This window comes from Primulina tabacum, chromosome 2, assembly GCF_025594145.1.
Source record: "Primulina tabacum isolate GXHZ01 chromosome 2, ASM2559414v2, whole genome shotgun sequence".
Classification (NCBI taxonomy): domain Eukaryota; kingdom Viridiplantae; phylum Streptophyta; class Magnoliopsida; order Lamiales; family Gesneriaceae; genus Primulina; species Primulina tabacum.
The window spans coordinates 5486074-5510101 of record NC_134551.1 but is presented as its reverse complement, the minus strand read 5'-3'; the positions used below and the strand labels follow the sequence as shown (position 1 = coordinate 5510101).

Below are 24028 nucleotides of genomic sequence, written 5' to 3'. Positions count from 1 at the left end.
CTAGATACCATATGAACGAAATTTTTTGATATATCTTACCAAACCACCTCTGATTAATATCAATTAATACAAATAAATAATAATAATAATAATTATTATTATTATTATTATTATTTCTCCAGTGGAAGTCTGTAGTTTCTTCGCCTTCTAGAATAAGCAAATAACATTAACTCGTCTTTGTGAGTGAACAAGGACGTTCCTATCAAGATATTAATGATTAGAAAAGGAGTAGACAAAAATTTGCGTAAAATGATCTCACGAATCGTATTTCGTGATACAGATTTTTTATTTGGGTCATCCATGAAAAAATATTACTTTTTATGCTAAGAGTATTATTTTTTATTGTGAATATCGATAGGATTAACCCGTCTCAGAGATAAAAATTCATATGACCATCTCACAACAGATCTACTCAGAATACGAAAACAAAACACCGGCAAATTTAATTTATTTTTGATAATTAAGTTTACTTAAGAGAATACTACCAGAAGATAATCGATTATGTATGGTCCATTTAATGTCAATTGTCACATTCATCATTATGATCTCGGTGACTATTGACAAATACACTATTTTTTTGGTAGTATATTGAGATACGTCAAATTTTTTGATATGTATATTCTATTTAAGTGAGTTATAAAAAATATTAATTTTTATTGTAAATATGAACATAGTTGATATGTCTCACGAATAAAAATCAATGAAATTGTCTCACGAGAGACATACTCGTTATATTAATAAAAATTATATAAACATGAACGAATAATAATAATTTTGGTAAAATATAAAAAGGAATAGTGTCCAAAAATTAATATTTTTAAATCATGTATTAGAATTATAATCTAGTAATTACAATAACATAAAATAATTTTGATGATATAAATCATCAGAATATAAAAAAATTGTTAAATAAGAAAAAGTGAAGCGTGAGAAATAATGTAAAAATTGTGGATTTTTTATTATTGTGAAAAATGTAACTTGGCAAATACTAACGAGAAACGAGGGGAAAAGTTATTTATTTAGAAAGAGATGCTTTTAACTTCGGAAGATTATTGACATATTAATCATTTACATTAAAAAAAAAAACGAACCGAAAGTCGGATGTATCTGAGCATCATTGGCCGAAGTCCGAACCTAAACGCACATTTTTATTTACTATTTCTTTTATAGAATCTTTTTACATAATAGTTAAAAGAGGGTGCCAAAATCTTACACGATCCGAAAATCCAATCTGATTTGACCCAAAAAAATCAAGTTGGGTTGAAGGCTTCGGGTTCGGATCAGATCGATACGGAGAGATGTCGATTAATTAATATTTCGTAAATGTTGAGGGATGTCGATTTATGTTCTTACGTATGGTGCTGACACGATTAGCCCTACATTCTGACTACAATATAATATTCCCAAAATAATTTTTTTATTTCAACATTAATAAATTTATTAATTATTTAAAATTACAAAAAAAAAACATTATAAAATTTATTATCTAATTAAAATATAAAATAATAATTACATAAATTTTTAAAAAAAACTCTCACCTTCTCTGAATCATAAGAATCGAAATTTAAGACTCTTGCGCTGCGTTTGGTTTGCCGGAGTAAGTAGGATAGATTATTTTATCACACTTTGTCTAATGTTTGGTACGATTTTTATTTAACCAATTCAATCGCTCCTATAAATGATTAGGTTGTATTACGTGTGATTATTAAATAATACCTCCTTCCTCCGTAGGATTATTAATTATTCCTCTATTCTACTCTCTTTCTAATTTTACCCTTCTTCCTTCACCGCTGTTGAACCACCTTGGCCGCCGGACCGCCGCCGCCGCAACGATGTTGCCGCCGGATCGTCCCCGGACCACCGAAACCACCTCGGCTGCCGGATCGACCGTCGGACCACCACCCTCGCCGGACGTCGCCGGACCGCTATCTCTGCCACCGTCGTCGCCGGACCACCGCAGCACCACGTCGACAGACCGTCGCCGCCACCTCGACCGCCGGATCGCCGTCATCGGATCGTCCGCCGGACCACCAACGCTGTCGGACCGCCGTAGCCGAAGTGGAAGAAGAAAAAAATGTCCTTTCATCAAAAAATTCAAAATTATGCTACACTTAAAAATTTTACCAAACATAATATTATTTTACATCATATATTACATTTTTACGACAATCATTTTTTTTATCATTTAGATATTAATCATTAGTTTATTTTATCCTTCAACTATCATTTAGATATTAATCATTAGTTTATTTTATCCTTCAACTAAACGCAGCTGTACTATCAACAACATGAATTAGAATTATTTTAAAATGTGAATTTCTCACATTAACATGAAAAGGGATTACAAAGACAGTAATTCCATCACGAAAAAAGATTTTCTCTAATAGCTTTTTCAAAGGGCAAGAACCAAAACAGTATGTATCAAACACTTTCCCAGTAAATTAAGCAGCAATTTTAGAACTTTTTTTTTTACAGTTTTAATTTTCACTTCTTTGAGAAGAACTCCTCCAGAATCCAGCGCTGTAAAATTTTTCCCACATCTCCTTCTCCAGCTCAATCACCTCCTTGTTGTCCCCCGTTTCTAGAGTATTAACCATGGCTACCGAGTGCATCCGCACCTCCTTTTCATCGCAACCGCACTTCCGTGGCTGCAGAAGCCCTTTCTTCATCAGCTTCAGGCGCCGCTTCCGCCTCAAGGCCTTCCGGCATAGCCCCGCCGGCAACTTGTACACAGCCAGCACAAGAAGGTTGACAATCCCGCAGGGACAGCAGCAGCACACCGCTACACACTCCGCCGCCGTGCCTCCCGCAACCTCCGCCAGCCTCACCTTCCTCATGCCGCCCTGTGACCTGGAGTCTGAGTTCTCCAGCAGCGGCTGCCGCCGGTCAACCATCGAACCTGGCGGACGCAACACGATTTGCCTTGTCATTACTATATATATGTATATATATATATACTCGATCAATTTCCTCCAATCTCACAGTTGTTTTCGATCTCTTCGACAAAATCTCGCAATCTGCACCTCAAGAATCACAAAAGCATCCAAATTTAACAAATCCGACCAAAAAAAATCATCCCATTTCCTGATCACCCGAATCAAACGAGTTCATTAACAAAATGAATGACAATAAAACTAAAATAGAATACCTGGAATGTCAAAACACATCTCAATTAACAAAAGTTGCGGAGCGGAAGCCTTGCCATGCTCAGGATGGGGAGATACGGGAAGAGTCGACCGCCGGGCCACGCAATAAACTCGTGCCCCTTTTTTCTCCCTTTTCTTGGATGATGGAAGAAAAGTTTTCGAATGTTTAGCAGCCACCGATTTGAAAAATTCAACCGATCGGTTCCCCTACTCTGCAGCTATCAGGTTCTACTATTATTATCTTCTGTTGTTGGTTATATTAAAACTTTAGATTGAGGTTATTCTGGTAATCCCACAATTCAGCAATTAATTAATTTTTATGAAATCTCGTCCATAATAAATACAGAAATATTTGGATTGCTGAGAATATTCTCCTTTAATGACAGCATATATATATTTTTGAACTCAAATTTTTTTGACAAAAACTTGTGTGAGACGGTTTTACGGATCGTATTTTGTGATATAGATATCTTATTTGGGTCATCCATGAAAAAATATTACTTTTTATGCTAATAATATTACTTTTTATTGTGAATATTGATAGGGTTGACTCGTCTCACAGATAAAGATTCATGACACCGTCTCACAAGAGACTTACTATTTTTTTACATGAAATAAACAAAATATCAATCAAAAAGTAAAAGTACCTCACCATATTCTATTTCTGAGTTAATTCCACTTATATTTTTACTAATTAAATTACCTTTTTTCTCTTTCTATTTTTAAAAATTTGTTTTCCTTTTTTCCCTTCTTTGATTGTTGATAAATGACCTACTAGGGTCGTGTTATTCAAGATGTGTAAGATTTACTTTTATATTTTAAAAATAAATTGAGTTGCAGAAACTAATAAAAGTTAAATGATTCTATTGATTCATTTTCTAAACACAAAGGTTGAAGTTAACGGAATGCAATAACTACTCACCAAGTAAAAATAGTTAGGCTAACTCATATTATCAAACAAATAAATGAGAAAAAAAAATTGCATTTTTGGTAATGTCTTTTGTTTTTTTAATCACACGCTTAGTTTTGTTTTACTATATTTGTTTTGTATTTGTAATTTTAAATTTTTAAATAACAGTTGATTTGACATCAATGTGATGTTGACGCGACACTAACCCGTGCATGCTACATCCAATACACAAGATGAAATAATTAAAATTAGAAGATACGTGATAAAAATTGAAATTCTCTCGTGACATAACAGAATATCGAAATCGTAAATAAACGAAATGCATAATTAATTCATAAAACATGCTTTAAATCGTGTCACACGTGTGCCATCTACGAGTGCCATACAATTGTAGTTTTCAAGGCACATTGTATTACAATTATATACGTAATTTTACATGTATTATTTTAAATGCATCCGACACAATATAACACAAATCTTTTTAGATGTGCTTTTAAAACTTTTTTGGTAAAATTTACACATAATAATTATTATTATTTTTTATTATTATAAACATGTATTTGTTTGATAGCATCGGGCAGCCTAATTCATGTGTCCTTTCATACCAGCTCATCACATTATCCTTAATTAAATACGAATCGCGCCTCAACTATCCCAACTTTGCCAGGCGATGATGTGTGCTCCAACCAACTTTTATTCTCTCCTTTCTTTTATATAAACTCAAATGTCCAGACTTTGTTCGACCAATTTTGGGTTCGGTCGACCCTACCCCTGCGGGCACTGCCTGCAGGGGTCGATCCAACGGCTTGGAATTTTTCGAGCCAATTTTTTTTTTTTTTTTTTACAGGGAGGTGGGTCCGGATCACTCATGTGGAGTGATCCGGGCCGTTCATTGCCCGTAGCAGGCAGTGCCTGCACGGGTAGGTTGAAACAAACCCCAATTTTGGAGAAGACGATCTTTCTTCCAGATTTTGTTTAAGAAAAACTTAGATTCTGTTGCGATCTATACACGTTTAACGTCGACTCTCATTTAGTTTTCATCGCATTGATCCCTTCAAATGATCTTTGTCATTTGAACTTGTGACCCTCACGTTCATGAAACAATTTTGTCAATAATAAGTCGTTACACTTAAAAACATTAAATAAACACTTACTTATGTACAAATAATAAATTAAAATTCAAAAAAAATTAAAATATCCATTTATTAGTTTCATTTTTATTCATTAATGATCAGAAAAGTTCACAGCAACACGATCACGTGGATTTATATATCTGAGATTGGTCGATATGATCTATTTGTAGAGTGAAAAGTAATAATTTTAACATAAAAAATAATATTTTTCGTTGATTATATCATATATGAGATCTGTATTATAAAAGTAACTCGTAAAATAATTTTACAAAAGCTTTTGTGACAGTACTCACGTTTGAAAGTTGGAGAGACACAGGCTGTTATTTAATTTTTTTGATATTTAAAAGAATCGGATAAATTTGACTTTATTATTAAATTACGAATTAAATTAAACGGGCTACTTTCTTTAACCGCATCTTCTGATCATGTGGCTCAAATTGCTCCTTCACGGGTCACGTGAAATGAATGGTGCCAATTGTGTTAATGGACACTATCTATATATTTTTTATTTAGTGAATTTTTTTTTTTTTTATGTAATTTACATATTTTCATGAAATCAATTTATTCAGAAATTTTGCCCACTTGTAGTAGTATTTTTTTTAAATTTTAATCAATTGTCATTGAAATGGTGACATGACATCAGAAACATCGTAAATATCTCGTGACATGTCAATATTTTTCGGTTGCACTTCTTATTTTTTTGATGCAAAAAATTGCAAGTTGGACTAAGAATATGAATTAGTTAATAACATAACTAAAAATAAAAAATATGCAAATTACATAACAAGTTTTATTGTTATTCTTTTATCTATTAATCATGATATATAATATAAGGATAATTCAAAGATAAATAAAATGTATGATATTATATTTAATATTCGGTATGATTTTAATAAGAGTGATTAAATTTATGTATTAGATTGTAATGACAAAATTAACCTTAGCATAATAAATTTTATAATTTCAAAGTTGTTGCTTGAGTTCATATTTCTTATCTGTTCATGCGTCGACAGTGATTGGAAGATTTATTTATTTTTACCTAATTTTATATATTATATAATATGATATGATTTATTTATTTTTACCTAATTTTATATATTATATAATATGATAATTGAGCATTAGATTTTGTGTGTTAAGTCAAATATCAATTTTTAAGGTTTATCGAATGATACTAATAATTTTATTGAGATTTATAAAAATCATTTATATAATTATCTCGAGTTTATTTATATAATTATCATATTATATTATATATAAAAATAAATAAATATATTTATTTGATTTTAATTTATAGCTACTATCAGAGATTTATAAAAATCATTTATATAATTATTATCTAATGATACTAATTTAGAACCATTTTTTGACGAAAATTTAGAACTTGATCATATATAGAGTTTAGGATTTTTATATATTGAAGACAATTAAATCATTTGTGTTATTTTTTGTCATTAGATTAAAATTATCACATTTCATAAAAGTGATATTTTATCCTTATATAAAATTAGTTATCACGAGCCCATGATATTATCATGAGCTTTCTAAAAAGATACCAAACGTGAGATAATGATGATTATTTATCAATCTTCTCTTATCCAATGTATCAAACTATACCTAAACGTATAACGTAATATGTTAATTCGAGTAATAATAACAATGATGACAACAATTCGATGGAAAAACAAGATGGAATACCTCGGATTTTGTTTCTTGTCGTTCAATATGTACTTAAAACTTTATAATTAAATTTCAAAAAAAAAATAGAATTATAATAATTTATAAAAATAAAGAAAAGTGATTTTGTCTTTTTTAAAAGTATTATACAAAAACTTCAATTTTTTCATTTTTTTTAAAGAACAACTTCAACATCTAAATACTCTTAAAAAAATGGTAAATAATTTTGTCTAGCTGGTCTTACATTTAAAATAATTATATTATATTAAAATGCATTTAGATTAACAGAGCTTGAAAACATAATTAATCTTAAGTAAACTAAGATCAAATCAGCCAATTTAATGCAACAAGCCTATACTCAATTAATCTAAATAATTTCACTATTTATGTTTTATTCATGTTTATTTAATTTTTTAATGTTTGACATTGACCTGTTGCTGAAAATGTGAGGAGACAGTCAATCTTTGTCTCAATAACGACATGAAAATAACATCAATTTTTTTTTAAAAAAAACTTTTTTTATTGAACCAAAAACAATCAGGATTCCATTTGCTATATACCACTCAGATCAATTCATTTTATGGCCCTTCTAGTTTTGTTTTTCCTTGTATTTTTTTTATTTATTAAATTTAGTGATTTTTAACAGATATTGTGGATAAATTTTTTTTTTTTTTGTTTCAAAAATTATTGGCCGAAGAAGTGAATATCATTTTGATCATACAACTCCCACAGTCAAATCTTCTTAATATTAACTCTACTATGTAATCTTGTATGCTAACTCATATCGGAGACCGATATATATTTTCTTCAGTAATAGTATATTTTTATACAAAAAAAAACTCAAGTAAGACGATCTTACAGATCAATTTAGGAAGACATATATTCTATTTGGATCACCTATGAAAAAATATAGTTTTTTATTGTAAATATAAGCAGGGTTGACTTATCTAACGAATAAATATGCGTGAAACCGTTTCACAACAGACCTACTCATTATACAAATTTATTCTGTCCTTTTGTCACAATTTGGTGTATTTGCTAAATCATTATACAATGAAAACAGCTGGCCCTCGTTATATAATGTTGATATAGATCGATTGAGTGGGAAGCGTAACATCAAAAATTATATGCAACCATTAGACTTCTCACAATATACGTCTTTCTATTCCATCTCATGTTTAGGCGTCGATTGAGTAAAACTTGTGACAAACATGTACTTGGCTCATCCAAGACAAGAATTTCACCAAAATCAAAATGAGACAATGTTAGAAATGGGGAATAAAATATCTTTATGATCGAACAAGTTAAAAACATATTATCAAAGTTTTGCATTATTCATTATTTGCTCAAACATATGATAACAGTATGTATTCTACACTTGTCAGCTACAGAGACGAAACACATCAATCATGTTTTCTTTGATTTGGTAACCAACGATGATCTTCTCCTTCTCCTCCCCACGAATTTAAGCACTTCGTCTATAAGAACAACAGGAGCTGAAACCAAGAGTACCAGCAGCCATTCGTTTAAACTCAATGGAACGATGCCGAACACATTTGCAAGAATTGGTACATAAAGTATCAAACAATGAAGGCAAAGAGAGACCACCATGGCCAAAAGAAGCCAAGGATTCCTCCATGGCGGCATCCGGATCAAACTGTTGTCTTCTGAGAGAGCGTTCAGAGAATTAAACATTTCAATGGCAACCAAAACAGAGAGGGACAGTGTCATTGCCTTAACCTTCCCAATGGAAAAGTAATCGCAAGGATTTGAAAACGTTATCAAACGGCCACCAACAACAGTGTATGGGGAAGCTGTAAAATTTGACCAAGAAGAGCATTCTCCCCAGTGGCGAAGTTGAGATAGTTCGATTAGCGTGTGCCCATCTTCAACTAAATTTATCCCTAGGAATGAAGCCTGAGTGTACCACAAGATGAATACTCCCACGGTAGCGATGCCAACGTATGAACCAATCACCTGGTTGAATATAAATACATCAAAGATGAAATGAAAAAAGTGTCGTCATTCTAAAAAAATGACAGTAACTGTAAAATGGCTGACCATATAACGGAAGAAAACCCAAGTATTGATAAGAGCATCATCGCTTTTCCGGGGTGGTTTTTGCATTATATCAACATCAGCAGGGTTGAATCCGAGGGCCGTGGCAGGTGGGCCATCTGTAACCAAATTCACCCACAGTAGTTGCACAGGTATCATGCATTCTGGTAATCCAAGAGCAGAAGCGAAAAATATGGATACGACCTCTCCAACATTAGATGAGATCATATACCTACATAAAAAAACATCTTGAATGACACTTCTAGATAATTATCAGACACTAAAGTACGAGTACATTTGAAGATTTGCCATTTTTCATGCGGGCTTATTATGATATTTGTGGGCAAGTTAAATAATTTTCAATTTTAGTGGTTGGCTCAACTTAATCCAATTATCATGTTATCCTTGATTATTTGCTAATACAGTAATGTCCAACTAGAGAAGGACATTATGTACCTTATAAAAGCTTTCATGTTATTATAGATTGAACGACCCTCTGCAATCGCTGACACGATAGAACTAAAGTTATCATCAGCCAAAACCATATCTGAAGCTTCCTTGGCAACCTAACAAGAAATGATGTCCAAAGAGACAAAATCAGAAAAAGAAAATAAATAATAGAAAAAAATAGGAGTTAGCTAGTAATAACACCACCATCACCTCAGTTCCAGTAATTCCCATTGCGATTCCAATATCAGCAAGTTTCAGTGCAGGTGCATCATTGACACCATCCCCAGTCATTGCGACAACTTCTCCCATGTCTTTTAGCATCCTCACAATGTCTTGCTTATGCTTAGGCTCGGCTCGAGAAAAAACCTTGCCGCCCGGTTTTGACAAAATATCAAGTTGTTGTGAGTGAGAAAGGGACATGAACTCTTTGCTGGTGAAGCTTTTTCCTTGAATATCCTCATCCTCAGAAAACAACTGAATTTCCCGACAAATAGCCTCAGCTGTGGACTTATTGTCTCCAGTGATCACCATGACTTTAATTCCTGCTCCTCGGCAATCGTCAATTGCTTTGTGAACTTCCCCACGAGGAGGGTCCTATTATGTAACCAGTGAAGGGTATAAGAAAGATATAAAGGTGCTATCATGAATAATTAGTGTACAGCAACAAGATGAAACGTACCCTTAGGCCGACTACCCCTACAAAAATTAGTCCACTTTCTATAACAGAGTAGGAGGAATGATCAAGTAACTTTTTGTGGGCTGGGTGATTATCAGCATAATAGTCTGAAAGTTCCTCCGGTTCTTCTTTATAAGCCAAACCTAAGCATCGCAGACCCTTTGAACTCATGTCCAGGTGTCTCAATAGAAGCAGTTGCTTACAGGGATCGTCGATGGGGATGATAGATCCATCAGCAAGTTGGACATGGGAACTACGCTCCAAAATACTCTCAACCGCACCCTGTGTGAATATTCAATATTTTGGCACCCCTATCTCATTAGATCTTCTATCAAAATGGTTATGAATTCACGTATATATATTTTACCTTGACAAGGAGTCGGTTTTGCCCGCTAGGCTCACGGACGATAACGCTCATTGATTTACGGACACGATCAAATTCAAGTGTAGCAACTTTTTTCGATCTTTTGTTCCACCACTCGCAACACACTAAAGTTAAAGTGATTCAATATAGAGTAATGTTGCAGAAAAAGGTCCACAGAAATGATGAGATATGATCACTCACCTAGTTTAACTGTGTTGTAATCAATCAAATAGCTCGACAAATGTTTCGCCTTACGGATCTTGTTCCTTGCGTTGCTCTCTGGAATTCCCATTTTTTCAACTAAAACCTTAAGAGCTGCTTCAGTTGGCAATCCAGTCGCTTTGAATAAACGACCATCACAAAATATTCCAGCATCATTGCAAACTGCACAAATTTCAGCTACAGCTTGCAAATTGGCATCCATATCACAGCATTTCCAGTCAACTATTCCTCCATCGTTGGGATCGTAAGTTGTACCTTCAACGCGGAAAATTCTTGATGTTGTACCATCTTGTCCCAATGTAACAAATTCTGTCACAGACATCTGGTTCGTAGTCAAGGTACCAGTTTTATCTGAACAAATAACAGTTGTACATCCTAAGGTCTCGACACTTGGAAGCTTCCGTACTATAGCATTCCTTTGGGCCATTTTTCTAGTACCAAGTGCTAAGCAGGTGGTAATAACAGCAGGAAGACCTTCGGGGATGGCAGCAACTGCCAGGGCGATTGCTATCTTAAAATAATATGTGCATTTGTCAAAAGAGAACTGGAAATTAAGAGGCCATCCATCCACGACCTCCCATGTGAGAAAATATTTGTAATTTATTATCCACACCATGAGACAAATAAGGCCAATTGCAATAGTAAGCCTATTACCAAATTCATCTAGCTTCTTTTTCAAAGGGGTCTCATTTTCTTCCAACGATGCCTCATGTATTTGTGCCTGTATCTTGCCGATTTCGGTACACATTCCAATGTTCACAACTATGCACATGCAACTACCATTAACAACTGTGGTTCCAGCAAAAACTATGTTTTCTTTGTCCTGCAACTCACAATCATCCAAGAATATGGGATTGGTTCCTTTCATCACCGGCATTGCCTCACCAGTCAGTGAACTCTGCTCGACTCGTAAGGTCGATGTCATCAAAACGGCAACTCGCATGTCCGCCGGAACTTTATCCCCAACTCGTAATTCTACAATATCTCCTGGTACAAGTTCACGTGCGGGTAGATCTGGCACCAAATATCCATCTCTTAATGCCTTTCCAGAATCACATTGCATTTTTTTTAAAGCTTCAAGCGCTTTTTCGGCATTACCCTCTTGCCAAACACCAACAATAGCATTAAGGATCAATATCAAGACTATCACAAAAGGTTCTACATATGCTTCGAACCCCGACTCGCCGTTCTCAATTCCATGCAAGTAAGCCAGAACAAATGAAATGAAGGCTGCGACTAAGAGTATCTTCACAAGCATATCGTCGAATTGTTCGAGAACGAGTCTCCAAAGGGGTTTTCCTTTCTCTTTCGTAAGTTCATTCAAACCGTATCGCTCTCGCCTGTTCTCCACCTCGCTGGTACTTAGACCCTTTTCAAGTTTCACTTTGTACTCTTTCAAACATTGCTCAACAGACCATGACCATGCCTTGAATGCTTTTTCATCAAAAGTTTCCTCCATTTTTCTCCAAGACAGTAGTTTACACAACTTTCCTAAATCTCATCCCCAAACTCCTATGAAACATCCATACAGTGGATCATCTGCATATAATGTAAAACATAAAACGTAATCATTGCAAAAATTGCAAATTTTGGCCCTATCGTGGATAAGATAGGATGAAATAAACCCACGTTATGGCCTAACGAATTGGTAACATAACACGAAAAGAGACGTACAGTTACATATTTAATTCCCAACAACTGAACTCAATAAATGTATATATGTTTCTCCAAAAATAAAATAAATAAATGTATCTCTGTAAACTCGCAAAATCATGACAATTTATTGCCTATTTGCCTCTCCATCCAACTCTGATAGAGAGAGGGGACAGGGATCGAAAAAAGGTGGTTGCCCATGATTTAACGTTACTAAATAAGCGAGAACTCAAACGTGCACTTAATTGAAAACATATCAAAGCAAGCAAGACACATTCATACCACCCAAGTTCCCACTTACAGAATGAAAATGGCAGACAGCGTGAAAAAGATCCAGTCTTTAGCATGATTTGGAAAGAAAAAAAAAGCGGTTGCGCGTGAGAACGAAGACAAGTCGGTTGGCTTTCAAACAAAGCAACCACCAAATTAATAAATGAATGATAGATACACTAGCCTCTATATAAATGTGTATATATATAAATAAATGTGTATATATATATGTGTGTGTGTGTGTGTGTGTGTATTTGTACATGTACGTTTATGAAGAGAAAATAATAGGGATTGAAAATGTTTCATTCGGGGAAAAAAATGTTTACACGGAGGCATAATGGATTGAGAATCTCGAAGGAATAGGATCGGTTGATTGGACTTCAATTTTTGCAGTAGTCTTTGCTTTTTGAAGTGGGAATGGGGACACCAAGTTTTCACTATTTCGTTTGCAAAATCACAATTTTTAGGATAAACGTGAGATTATTATTATTTTTGTATATAAATATATGGCTCACGACAGCATGGAAAATTGGCAACCTCCCAACTTTGTCTATCCTAAGTGTGCATACATTGCACGCATGAATCACGGTTATGATCTTGCTCGACTTTAAGATTTTGTGTTCGAATAAGATCATGACATCATGATCATGGTCCATGTAGCCATGTATCGAACAAATCCTCCCACTGTGTGCCATTGACCCGCGACCCACGGGCTAATCACGAGTCACATTTATTTTTCCAGTATTAAATTACTCTCGCTTGTGGAGCTTTTTTTTTTTTATTTTTTGTTTTCTTTTAATAGCTTTTATTTCTTTTATTGATTTTGTGTGGATTTGTTATGTTATTAAGTGTGAATTATATAATTTCATTATTAGTCTTAAAAATATAATATTTATTTTAATAAATAATTCAATATTTATATTTAAATAATTTGTATTTAATTTATATTGTTTTTACAAATCGTTTATTTTATATGATTTTAAGTATTCTATTTTTCATCAACTTATGTGAATTCATTATTTTATTAGACTAAATTAAGTTGTAGTTAATTTTTGCTAAACATATAATTAATTTTATATTTATTTGAGCACGATATTTTCTTAAATCGACGGTTCAATAAATTTATAAATAAATAGTAAGTGTAATAAAATAATTTTTGTAAATAATAAATAACATATTAAGAATATATCCTTTATAGAATAGAGTTTATGGGTCGAAGAAGAGTAGTGCAATAAGAAAAAGATAGTACGATGTATTTTAAAATCGGCCAACCCTTTGTCCCTTTGCAAACAGACAACTACTAAAACTACGCACATCAAAATTTATGACAAAAATATGAAGTATAGCGAAAAAGAAAAAAAAAATATTCCCGATACTTTATGTGCTAAATATTTATTCTTTTACAATATAAAAAATATCACAAAAACTTTTGTAAAACGGTCTCACAAATCAATTTTGTAAGACACATATTTTATTTAGATCACTAATGAAAAAATATTATTATTCATGTTAAAAATATTACTTATTATTGTAAATATGAATAAAGATTACATGTGTGAGACCGTCTCACTTTAATTTTTAAAATTATTATGAATAAAAGTACTCCCACTTAACTAAATCTTCACCATTTCATTTCCAAACGTTTTTTTTGTGTTCAATCGTCGATTTTTTTTGTGTTCAGTCTTTGGGTACTTTTTTAGTACCACATTTCCACATGAAGTGTATCACATTTCCACATGAAGTGTACCACATTTTGTATGACACAGTACCACAATTTTGTGGGTAGGGAGAGAACCCAAAGAAATGTTTTGACTGGAGATTTTTCATCAACTTCCCCTTAAAAAATTAATATTTAAATTTTAAAATTGTATATTGTATTAGCTAGCACCACATGATGAACTCCTTGGTTCGAAGTTTGCGAGAAATTAGAAATGAATGCAAACAGTTGGGTTCATTAATTAAACACTGGGGATTTGAAATTGATTTAACTAAATATTTTAAATGATAAAGTATCCACTGATCATTTATTGTAACCGATAATAAGTGGTTGACGAGTTGACGGGATGGGATATATTATTTATGCAAGGTCATCTCCAACGGGAGCAGCCATATGAACGTTGACGCTCCAACCGGTACTGTACCTTGACACAGCACCATGCCATTGTGGCGCGGTGCCATAACCGTGCAATCGAAATGGTACAGCCGAACATTTGTAACTTCTTTTCTTTATTTATTATTATTTTCGATTTTCAGGGACAAACCTCAAGTTTTTGTGTAGAAGAAACATCAAGAACCAAGTTTTCTGAGATGGATTTGAATTTTTTGTATTTTTATCACAGCACGGAATAGTAGAAATGAGTAAAAATAAAAAAGGAAACTGTGAGAAGAAAGACATCGTTCTTTGTACCATTAGTTATACAATCAAGCATTGTCACGGTGTTCTAAACCTCGGGCTAGGCGGTCTAGGCACCTCCACATCCAATGGGTGAATGACAAATCATCGGTGCTCACAAAGGTGTGCACGGTAGGTGTGCAGCATATCAAACTATTTTTCCCCGTTTTTTCTCCTCTCCCGCAATGTCTCAAGCTGACATCTTTTCATTCGTACGAACAGAAATTATTTTTCTCCATAAATTACAAATGTAATTATAGAAGAAATCTCCATTAGTGATGAATTTTTAAACTTTCCTTACTCATAAATACTAATAAAATAAAGAACAAAAATGCATTAAAATTACTATGGACGAGTAAATACTAAGTAAAAAAATAATAGACAAAAAATGGGCATGCAAACACCAATTTAGGCCGTTAGATCAGACAACCTAATTCTGTGGCATAGCCTTAATCCATACTCAGTCAAAAACAAACCCAAATTGTTCCCCCAACAAAAGCAGCAGATGCAGCTTAGATCCGCTATACATAATACATATTGCAACAACCAACATATATATGTAGATATATTCGTATTGCATACATTTGTTCGATTGAATCCAGAGAAAAAACTCACAGGTCCATGAGCTCCGTCGAGGATTCAGGAGGCGGTGAAGTAGAAGACCGGCTGAAGGAGGAGGTGGAGGCACAGGAAACAGGCGGTGGAGAAAGACAAAAAACGAGTCCGTATACGAGTCTAAGAGCCATTTTCAAAGGCGGAGAATGAGAATTTTAGGGCAACGTGCGGAGAGTGAAGGGGGATTATCCAGGATTAGGATTTGGTATCTGGATTCTTCTTCCCAGACCCAATATTTAATTTAAATGGGTAAAGGAGAAAGAGTGGCAGCCAATTAGTTTATATAATTTTTTACTTTTGAACTCGATGCTTTCATCCACCCGTACACGTGTCTCCTTCATACCGTTGTGAATGTCTAAACCAAACAAATCATAAAAGAATTTCTATATTAATTAACAGTTAAAATAACAATGTACATAATTAAGTACATTTAATTATCTTATTATTTGAATGTATTGAAATTCCAAATATACTTTAAATTTTATTATATCCCAACATTTGGCATTTTTTTACTGTATGAGCTTTGATTTAAAAAAATAAAAAGGAAAGGACTTCAGTTTCAGATTTAGGTCCGACTAATTACACGTATAACATCAAATTATTACTAACTTCGATATGCTACAAAAACCATACGGACTAAAATAAAATATTTTCGTTATAGAATAACTGTAGCATTAGACTCGGTCCCTAACCTTCATCTTGCACCTAGGGCCGGTCTCAGGGTCCAATCCTGCAAGGGGTCATTTATATTTTGAGTTGGTGGTCTACCTGAAGAAAAAAATCCGGTCCAATAATAAATAAAAAAAATTAATTTGAATATTTTTTTGTTTATAATTGATCAAATTAGATATTTTCTTCAAATTTCGGCTTGAACAATTTAAAAAATATCAAAATATTTTGGGGGTATTTGTTGATATTGGAGAAGTTAAAGAGTTAGTCATTTAACTGACTTATACAATATTATATAAAATTTCAATAAATTTTGAATATGCTATAATGTTTGAAAAAACTGAATAATTTATTTTCAAATAATTATATTACTTATAAGAAATTTTTTAATCATAATAGTAACTGTTGTTTAAACATAAATAAACTTATTGATGTGGAAGTTAATAAATATTTATCTTCGATCAACAATATATCGAATAGTAGGTCTTGTGAAATGGTCTCACAAATTTTTATATGTGAGACGGATCAACTCTACCAATATTCACAATAAAAAATAATACTCTTAGCATAAAAAATAATATTTTTTCATGGATGACCCAGATAAGAGATCTGTCTCACAAAATACGACCCGTGAGACCGTCTCACATAAGTTTTTGCTTAGCACAAGATAGACTAAATGCGCTAGTTATATTGTTTATTAACAAAAAAATGATCAGAAAAATAGATTATACAAATTTGATATAAATTTTTTCCTATAAAAGAGCTAGATCAGTATTATATAATTATTTCAAATATTTATTTGTTTGTTTTTTATGTAATATATTGTTTCTGGTATATTTATGTATTATTTATTATTTTGTAGCGAATTTTTGCATTATTTATCATAACGGCCCATTTTTATATTTTCGTTTCAAGCTCGATCGAACACAGATACGGTTTTGCTTGCACCTAATTATTCAAATTAAGAACTGAAATTTCCAGTGAAATATTTTGCAAAGTTTTTAATCTCTGTCAAAAAATATTTTATTGGTTTGTGAAACATGATAATTTTTTTTGTTTTTTTGGTTGAGGATATGTTATAGTATGACACCTTGATGTAATGTCTGGTTGTCTTGATAATCCAATTCCATCAAATATTTGATTGTGATTTTATTTGTTGATGATAACATCAATAGGGATGTCAATGGGTCCGGATTTTATCCAGACCCGCAATGAACTCGTGTGTATGGGGTGGGTTTGGACATACTAAATAGGTCATGGGGCGGGTCTAGGGTCCAATTTTTCAGACCCGTCCGGATATGGGACGGGTCATGGGTCCTATAATATCCGCTCCATATATGTGAATATAAATATTCTAGGGTTTTAGTTTTATTAATTTTCATTTTTTTAGTAGCTCATCTCAACCATAACGATCTTAGTTATTCATATGTCAACTGTTGATTTGAATATTCTTTTAACAATAGTGGAAGAATAGTTGGTCCTCATCTTAGTAGACTTAATCCAACGACTTTGGAGGCATTGATGTGCCCGCGAAAATGATTGTGGGGTGAGGTGAAAGGTAAATAAATCACAGTTTTATTTTGTTATTGTACTTTTATTTTAATTTTTTTATTGTACTTTTTCTCGTTAAATTATATTTTTTTACAATTTGAAATTACAGTTTTATTTTTTCAATGTACTTTCTCTATTTAATTTTGTAGTTAATTCTTCAAGTAGTTTACTAATTTTTCCCACCATTCTTGATGAAGAGGAAAATGATCCCGAAAAATGTGTCTGAAATATTGCATACTCGCTGATTTTATATTGATCTGTTTAAATTATGTTATGACTTATTTTTTGGGACGTCAAGATTTTTTTGGAGAGCTAGTAACTTTTTTTTTATGTAATTCTTTATGTCGTGAAAATACTTTGTTTGTTATTATTAAGTGTGGTCGAAGACATGAATTAATTTTTCACAATAGTGTATTTATATGTTTGTCTGTTTCATAATTCAGTTATGTGAGAAGAAAAATTACTTTTTATTTTAAAAAAATTCGGGTATCACGGATCTCACGGGTCTACCCGACCCCGTTTCGTATTCGAGATAGGGTGAGTCCGAAGAATATTTAATCGGTGTGAGGCGGGTAATGAGTCAAAGTTTTTTTTCATGGAAAGCGTCTTGAATTTAGCCAAACCCGCCCCATTGACATCTCTAAACATCAATTAAATTCATTAAATATAAAATTATAATATTATCTTTCATATCTTCATTTATTTGTAATTAAAAAAAATAAATATATAATTTATTATCTTATCTCAAATTTAAATCAAACCAACCAAACATGTTGTATTATTTATTCAAAACTATTCCATAATTTTTTAATGTAATCCCATCAACTCAACTAAATTTTTGGAAAATAAGAGCAATTATTTCATTTGTCATGCATAATTTATCATTATAGAGACACACGGACGTTATGCACAAAGCCAACAAAAATTTTTAAGGGTGGTACGATTCTTAATTTGAGTTGTCGCATCTAAGCGAGGAATCATTGTCCAAAGTGATGCTAATCCATCCTAATTACACCTTACTTTCCCGGACCAAAATCTACAAAAATCCAACACATTCCTGCACCAGATGCCCACCCAAATTTTTCCACTCCCAGTCACCCCTTGTTATTGTCAACCCCTGAGTCAGAAATAAATAAGATTTCGCTTTTCCGATTTATTGTCCGAAGTTCAGTCTTGCGTGAAATTTACAAGAAAGTGGAATTTGGGTATTTCAAGAATTACCTCTCTAGCAACTGCGGATGTCCAGAGTTGGACAGTGTCAGCAGCCGTAGTCCCGAATTCTTGATTTTTAACCTTAAAGAATACGAACAGTTGCAAAATGGACATCCTAAGTTTTGGGCATCCCATATCCCAGTCGTCCATCAGTCAATGGAGGACTAAATCTGTTTTCAGACGAGAGCCCGAGAATCAAAAGCATCGAATTGTTTGTTTTGATTCTTTAAAACGGCAAAATTTCAACGACTACCAGTTTCTTGATCCGGGATTTGTCGTTGGCAGGGCTAAACGTGGAAAAAGAAGCAATCGTTACAGGTTGAAATCAGTGATTGATGCAGAAAAAACGGTGGAAAGTGAGGGTCGAAAGACAGAAGGTGATTTGAAAAGTTATTACTATGATGCCATCGTTATAGGTTCTGGGATTGGAGGATTGGTGGCGGCAACGCAGCTGGCAGTGAGAGGGGCCAAGGTGTTGGTTCTGGAGAAGTATGTGATCCCAGGAGGAAGCTCTGGGTTTTACCAAAGGGATGGATTCACATTTGATGTTGGATCATCTGTTATGTTCGGTTTCAGCGATAAGGTTGGTTGATTATGAGCATAATTTTCCATCATTAATGTATGATTTATCCACTGTTAAATTCTTAAATTGTTGAAGAGGCTGTGACTTGTAAGCAGGTTTAGACTTAGTTATTTTATTGTCGCCTCTTTACGTTTCATTTGAAATTTTTTTGCATCCATATCAATACTACTGTGCATGCCATTGTTTATATTATGCTTTTGAATTATGTTATTTCGAAAAGATGGTGCCTTTTTTTTTTGTGTATTTGATGATTAATATATGATCTACAAAATTATGGCCAAGAATTATGACAAACAAAAGAAGCTTTTGAGTAGTAAAGCCAGTTCCAATTATTTTTATTCCAAAACAACAACGAAAAAAAAGGAATCTCTGAAGTAGCTTCAGCTGATTCCCGTAGCAATTGCTTCTCATCAAATATCATATTTGTGTCATAGTTTGCAACATGTAAGAATTCTTCAATGTAACTTAACTAGCACTATTTTCGGACATTAAAAAAGTGGTTCTCTATTCAGAGTCTTGGAAAAGTTGGATACACTTTTGCTGGCGCAGACTTTTACTGTGTTGTACACGATCATAAATTGTTTAAGGTGGTTCAACCACTGGGTTGTGCTGCCTCAATTGTTCTGTCCTTGCTTCTTTTGGTTGTTATAGATGTGATTATTACAATTTATATCTTTTTTTGTAAGTGATTATCGTTCATTAACAGAAATCATGAATCCTTTCAGGGAAATCTAAATTTGATTACGCAAGCACTAGAAGCAGTTGGATGTAGGATGCAATCCATACCAGACCCAACAACGGTTCATTTTCATTTACCTAATGGTTTTTCTATCCAAGTGCATAGGCATTATAGTGAATTTATCTCAGAACTTGTCGCTAAATTTCCCCACGAGGAAGAAGGAATTCTCAAATTCTATGGCGAATGCTGGAAGGTTTGTTTTGATTAAGATGATTTTTGGTGGTTCACTCTGTTGATTTAAACTAACACTGAAGTTTCAATGTCCATTTTGGTAGATCTTTAATGCCTTGAACTCGCTGGAGTTGAAATCCTTAGAGGAGCCTATCTATCTGTTTGGACAATTTTTCAAGAAGCCTCTTGAATGCTTGACTCTGGGTAGTTTATATATTTTTTTCTGTTTCGGAGTCTGCAGTATATTTTATTCGTCGCCTGGATTCTATATATCAATTTGATTAGGCTATCACCTTATCTTGTTCATCAAAAGGTTTGCATGTCAATTGATTAGAGCAGAGCCCCTTCATTATTGTGTAAACCTGGTGATTTAACCTGAAAGTACAGTGTGAAGTAAATATAGGAAACTCATCTACGCATGACCTCACCGGTGAGTCTTGAAACAAGAACATTTTTGGGCCAGGTTAAATAACCACTACTATTGTTCAAAAGCCTTTACCAAATCATAGAAGTGAAAGACCATCGGCATTAGATTTATGTTTAGGATGCGTGGTAAATCAAAATGGCATCACAAGACTCAGCAATTATCATACTGCTTTCACATATTATTCCGAAATTTTCCAACATCTGCCATTGATGGATGTTTATGTTATTCATATCAGCCTACTATCTGCCTCAGAACACAGGTGATATAGCTCGGAAGTATATTAAGGATCCTGAATTGCTCTCCTTTATTGATACTGAGGTGTGAATGTGAAGCTTTATATCAACTTAATTGATTCTTTTTTATTAGTTATTTGATTTGGATTTCTTTCTGACAGTGTTTTATAGTGAGCACAGTCAATGCTAAACGAACACCTATGATCAATGCAAGCATGGTAATCTTGTTTAAAAGTTTTTGTGCCTCTTTCATTTATTTGTATCCATCATGTTCCTATTTTGTTTTGCGTTGAATATGAATAGCAGAAATATAGTAAATAGAGCAGTCGACACAACACAAGATTTAGATGATTCGGTCATAAACACCGATGTGCACGACACAATTCCCAAAAGGGTAAAACTCGTTTTGACCTTAGTCTTCACTACAGCCATTGCCTCTTTATATAATTGAAATTAGATTGTGACAAATATATTAGGAAATCTTTTCAAGCTATAAAACCATTGAAAAATATATGATAATTTTAATAATATCAAATCCTATTATAGAGTGTATTATTTGATTTCTAAGATTCTTTCTCACAGGTTTTATGTGATAGACATTTTGGGGGAATTAACTATCCTGTTGGTGGAATTGGGGAAATCGCAAAGACATTGGCAAAAGGTTTGATTAATCACGGGAGCGATATAATCTACAGGGCAAACACAACCAACATTGTGATCGAAAATGGACAAGCAGTAAGATTGCTCAAACTTTCTTTTCTTTGCGGTGTTTCATGGTTATTCTCGTATCATCTTGTGTGAGGAGTTACATATTTTGCTTCACTTTCTTGTAGGTTGGGGTTAAGTTATCCGATGGAAGGGAATTCTATGCTAAAACCATAATTTCAAATGCCACTAGATGGGATACATTTGGTATGTGCACAAAAATTTGTGTGATCTTGAAAATCAACTTCACTTGTTGCAATTGTTCATAATAGGCTTAGTAGTATTTTGGTGAAAGTTAATTGATTTTTTTTATATAGAAAAGCTCTTGAAAAAGGAGGTTTTGCCCAAAGAAGAAGAACAATTTCGAAAGGCCTATGTTAAAGCACCATCTTTTCTCTCTATTCACTTGGGGGTTAAAGCGGAAGTTTTGCCACCAAATACAGATTGCCACCATTTTGTCCTCGAGGTACAATGATTATATCAGAGGATCCGAATTAGTTTTCCTCTTATTTATTTTCTTGATTTGTTCCGAGTTTGTAGGATGATTGGAAATATTTAGAAGATCCTTATGGAAGTATATTCTTGAGCATTCCAACAGCTCTTGACTCGTCATTAGCTCCAGAAGGAAAGCACATCCTTCACATTTTTACAACTTCTTCCATTGAGGACTGGGAGGTATTTGACTTAATTTTTCCCCCCAAATAAGAGCATTATATTTTCACATGATCAATTCCTTTCTTCTTTTATATTAGTCGGAACCATGACGACGACTCTTTTATTTTAGGGTCTCTCTCGAACAGATTATGAAACCAAGAAGGAACTTGTGGCAGAAAAGATAATTAGCAGGCTTGAGAAGAAATTATTCCCTGCACTTCAGTCATCTATTGTTTTCAAGAAGGTATGACATTTTCTTCCCAAACATTGCCACAAAGTTTACTGATTGCTTAGTTATGTATCCGGATAATCTAATTATATGTTGAAATTGTTGTTCTGGGAAGTTGCATCTTCTAAACTCAATCACGTGACACTGTATGTATATATACACGTATTAATTTACTCGGTGTTCTTGTCACTTCTTTTAGTTCAAACGTCGGGATTGTTCTGATATATCGCTCGACTTCTATATATGACAGGTGGGGACCCCAAAGACACATAGGCGGTACCTGGCTCGTGATAGTGGTACCTACGGCCCCATGCCCCGCAATACCCCAAAAGGCTTATTAGGAATGCCGTTCAATACAACTGTTAGTTAATCCATTTGTCACTCATTGCGACTTTTCGAGCCATGAATGGAAAGTTGTTATTACTTATTCCTATTAATCTTAGTTTTTAACTTTGGACATTTAATGAATTTTTAGGCTATAAAGGGCTTGTATTGTGTGGGAGACAGTTGCTTTCCAGGGCAAGGTGTTATATCTGTTGCCTTTTCAGGAGTTATGTGTGCACACAGAGTAGCGGCTGATTTAGGTAAGAGATTTTGTTAGTTTCCTTATTTACTTGGAAAAAGTGTTCTCTGATGCAAATAGTCAAAGGAGATAAGGATTTATGTAATCAATGCATATGCGCTTTGTTTTTATGCTTTGAGGACGTAGAAGAATACTCTTTTCTTTGAAAACAATTTTAAATTTCAATCTATTGCGGAAATAAGATTAAGAGAACAAAACTGGAGGTAATTGATTTTCTCAAACAATTTATTTTCCTGAAACCGTTGCAGATTACTAGCTTGATAAAAGATCATGAATCAATTAGAACTTCACGAGCTTACCAATATATGTCTGACCACCAAAAGGATTTTGATGGATTGAAAAATTGATTTGCTTTGCTTCTTTGGATTCAGTTGATTTATGTTTTCTTCGAGATTTCATGTAGGTTTTGAAAAGAAAAATGCTGTTCTCGATGCTGCTCTTCTTCGGCTACTTGGTTGGTTGAGAACTCTGGCATAATATTCCTTTATGAAGTCGAAGAAAATATGTTGCTTTTGAACAGAAAACTGTTAGTTGCTCCTGTATGGTCACGATGAGCAAGAGCATGCCATCAAATGTCAACCGCTTCTTTTGCTCTCTGTTGATAGAATGGTGATAAATGCAGATAGAGGTACTAAATGGCAGGTTGGGTTTTATATATTCTAGAAGATAACCTTTTATTGGAGCCTTTCAAAATTTTTATCAGCCT

General features: G+C 33.5%; 2 protein-coding genes and 1 long non-coding RNA gene across 3 annotated transcripts; 1 reads left to right on the top strand and 2 right to left on the bottom strand.

Annotated features, from left to right (window-relative positions):
- Positions 1–2301: 2301 nt before the first annotated feature.
- LOC142527511 (uncharacterized) lies at positions 2302–3516 on the bottom strand. The gene is made up of 2 exons (XR_012815473.1): positions 3149–3516; positions 2302–3017 (listed from the first exon to the last, which is right to left on the bottom strand). It is a non-coding gene; the product is annotated as an uncharacterized LOC142527511 (long non-coding RNA).
- A 4627-nt stretch (positions 3517–8143) lies between these two features.
- Positions 8144–12730, bottom strand: LOC142527503 (calcium-transporting ATPase, endoplasmic reticulum-type). Its single transcript, XM_075632327.1, has 8 exons — positions 12591–12730; positions 10616–12175; positions 10418–10539; positions 10054–10332; positions 9585–9968; positions 9381–9490; positions 8928–9156; positions 8144–8843 (listed from the first exon to the last, which is right to left on the bottom strand). The coding sequence occupies exons 2-8, from the start codon at positions 12093–12095 to the stop codon at positions 8274–8276; spliced, it is 3174 nt and encodes a 1057-aa protein (XP_075488442.1). The 5' UTR covers positions 12096–12175; positions 12591–12730; the 3' UTR covers positions 8144–8273.
- A 6013-nt stretch (positions 12731–18743) lies between these two features.
- On the top strand, positions 18744–23960 carry LOC142527495 (prolycopene isomerase, chloroplastic-like). Its single transcript, XM_075632317.1, has 13 exons — positions 18744–19581; positions 20307–20513; positions 20596–20695; positions 21154–21236; positions 21313–21369; positions 21734–21886; positions 21985–22063; positions 22174–22322; positions 22397–22531; positions 22641–22754; positions 22990–23100; positions 23215–23323; positions 23726–23960. The coding sequence occupies exons 1-13, from the start codon at positions 19105–19107 to the stop codon at positions 23797–23799; spliced, it is 1848 nt and encodes a 615-aa protein (XP_075488432.1). The 5' UTR covers positions 18744–19104; the 3' UTR covers positions 23800–23960.
- The last annotated feature ends 68 nt before the right edge of the window (positions 23961–24028 follow it).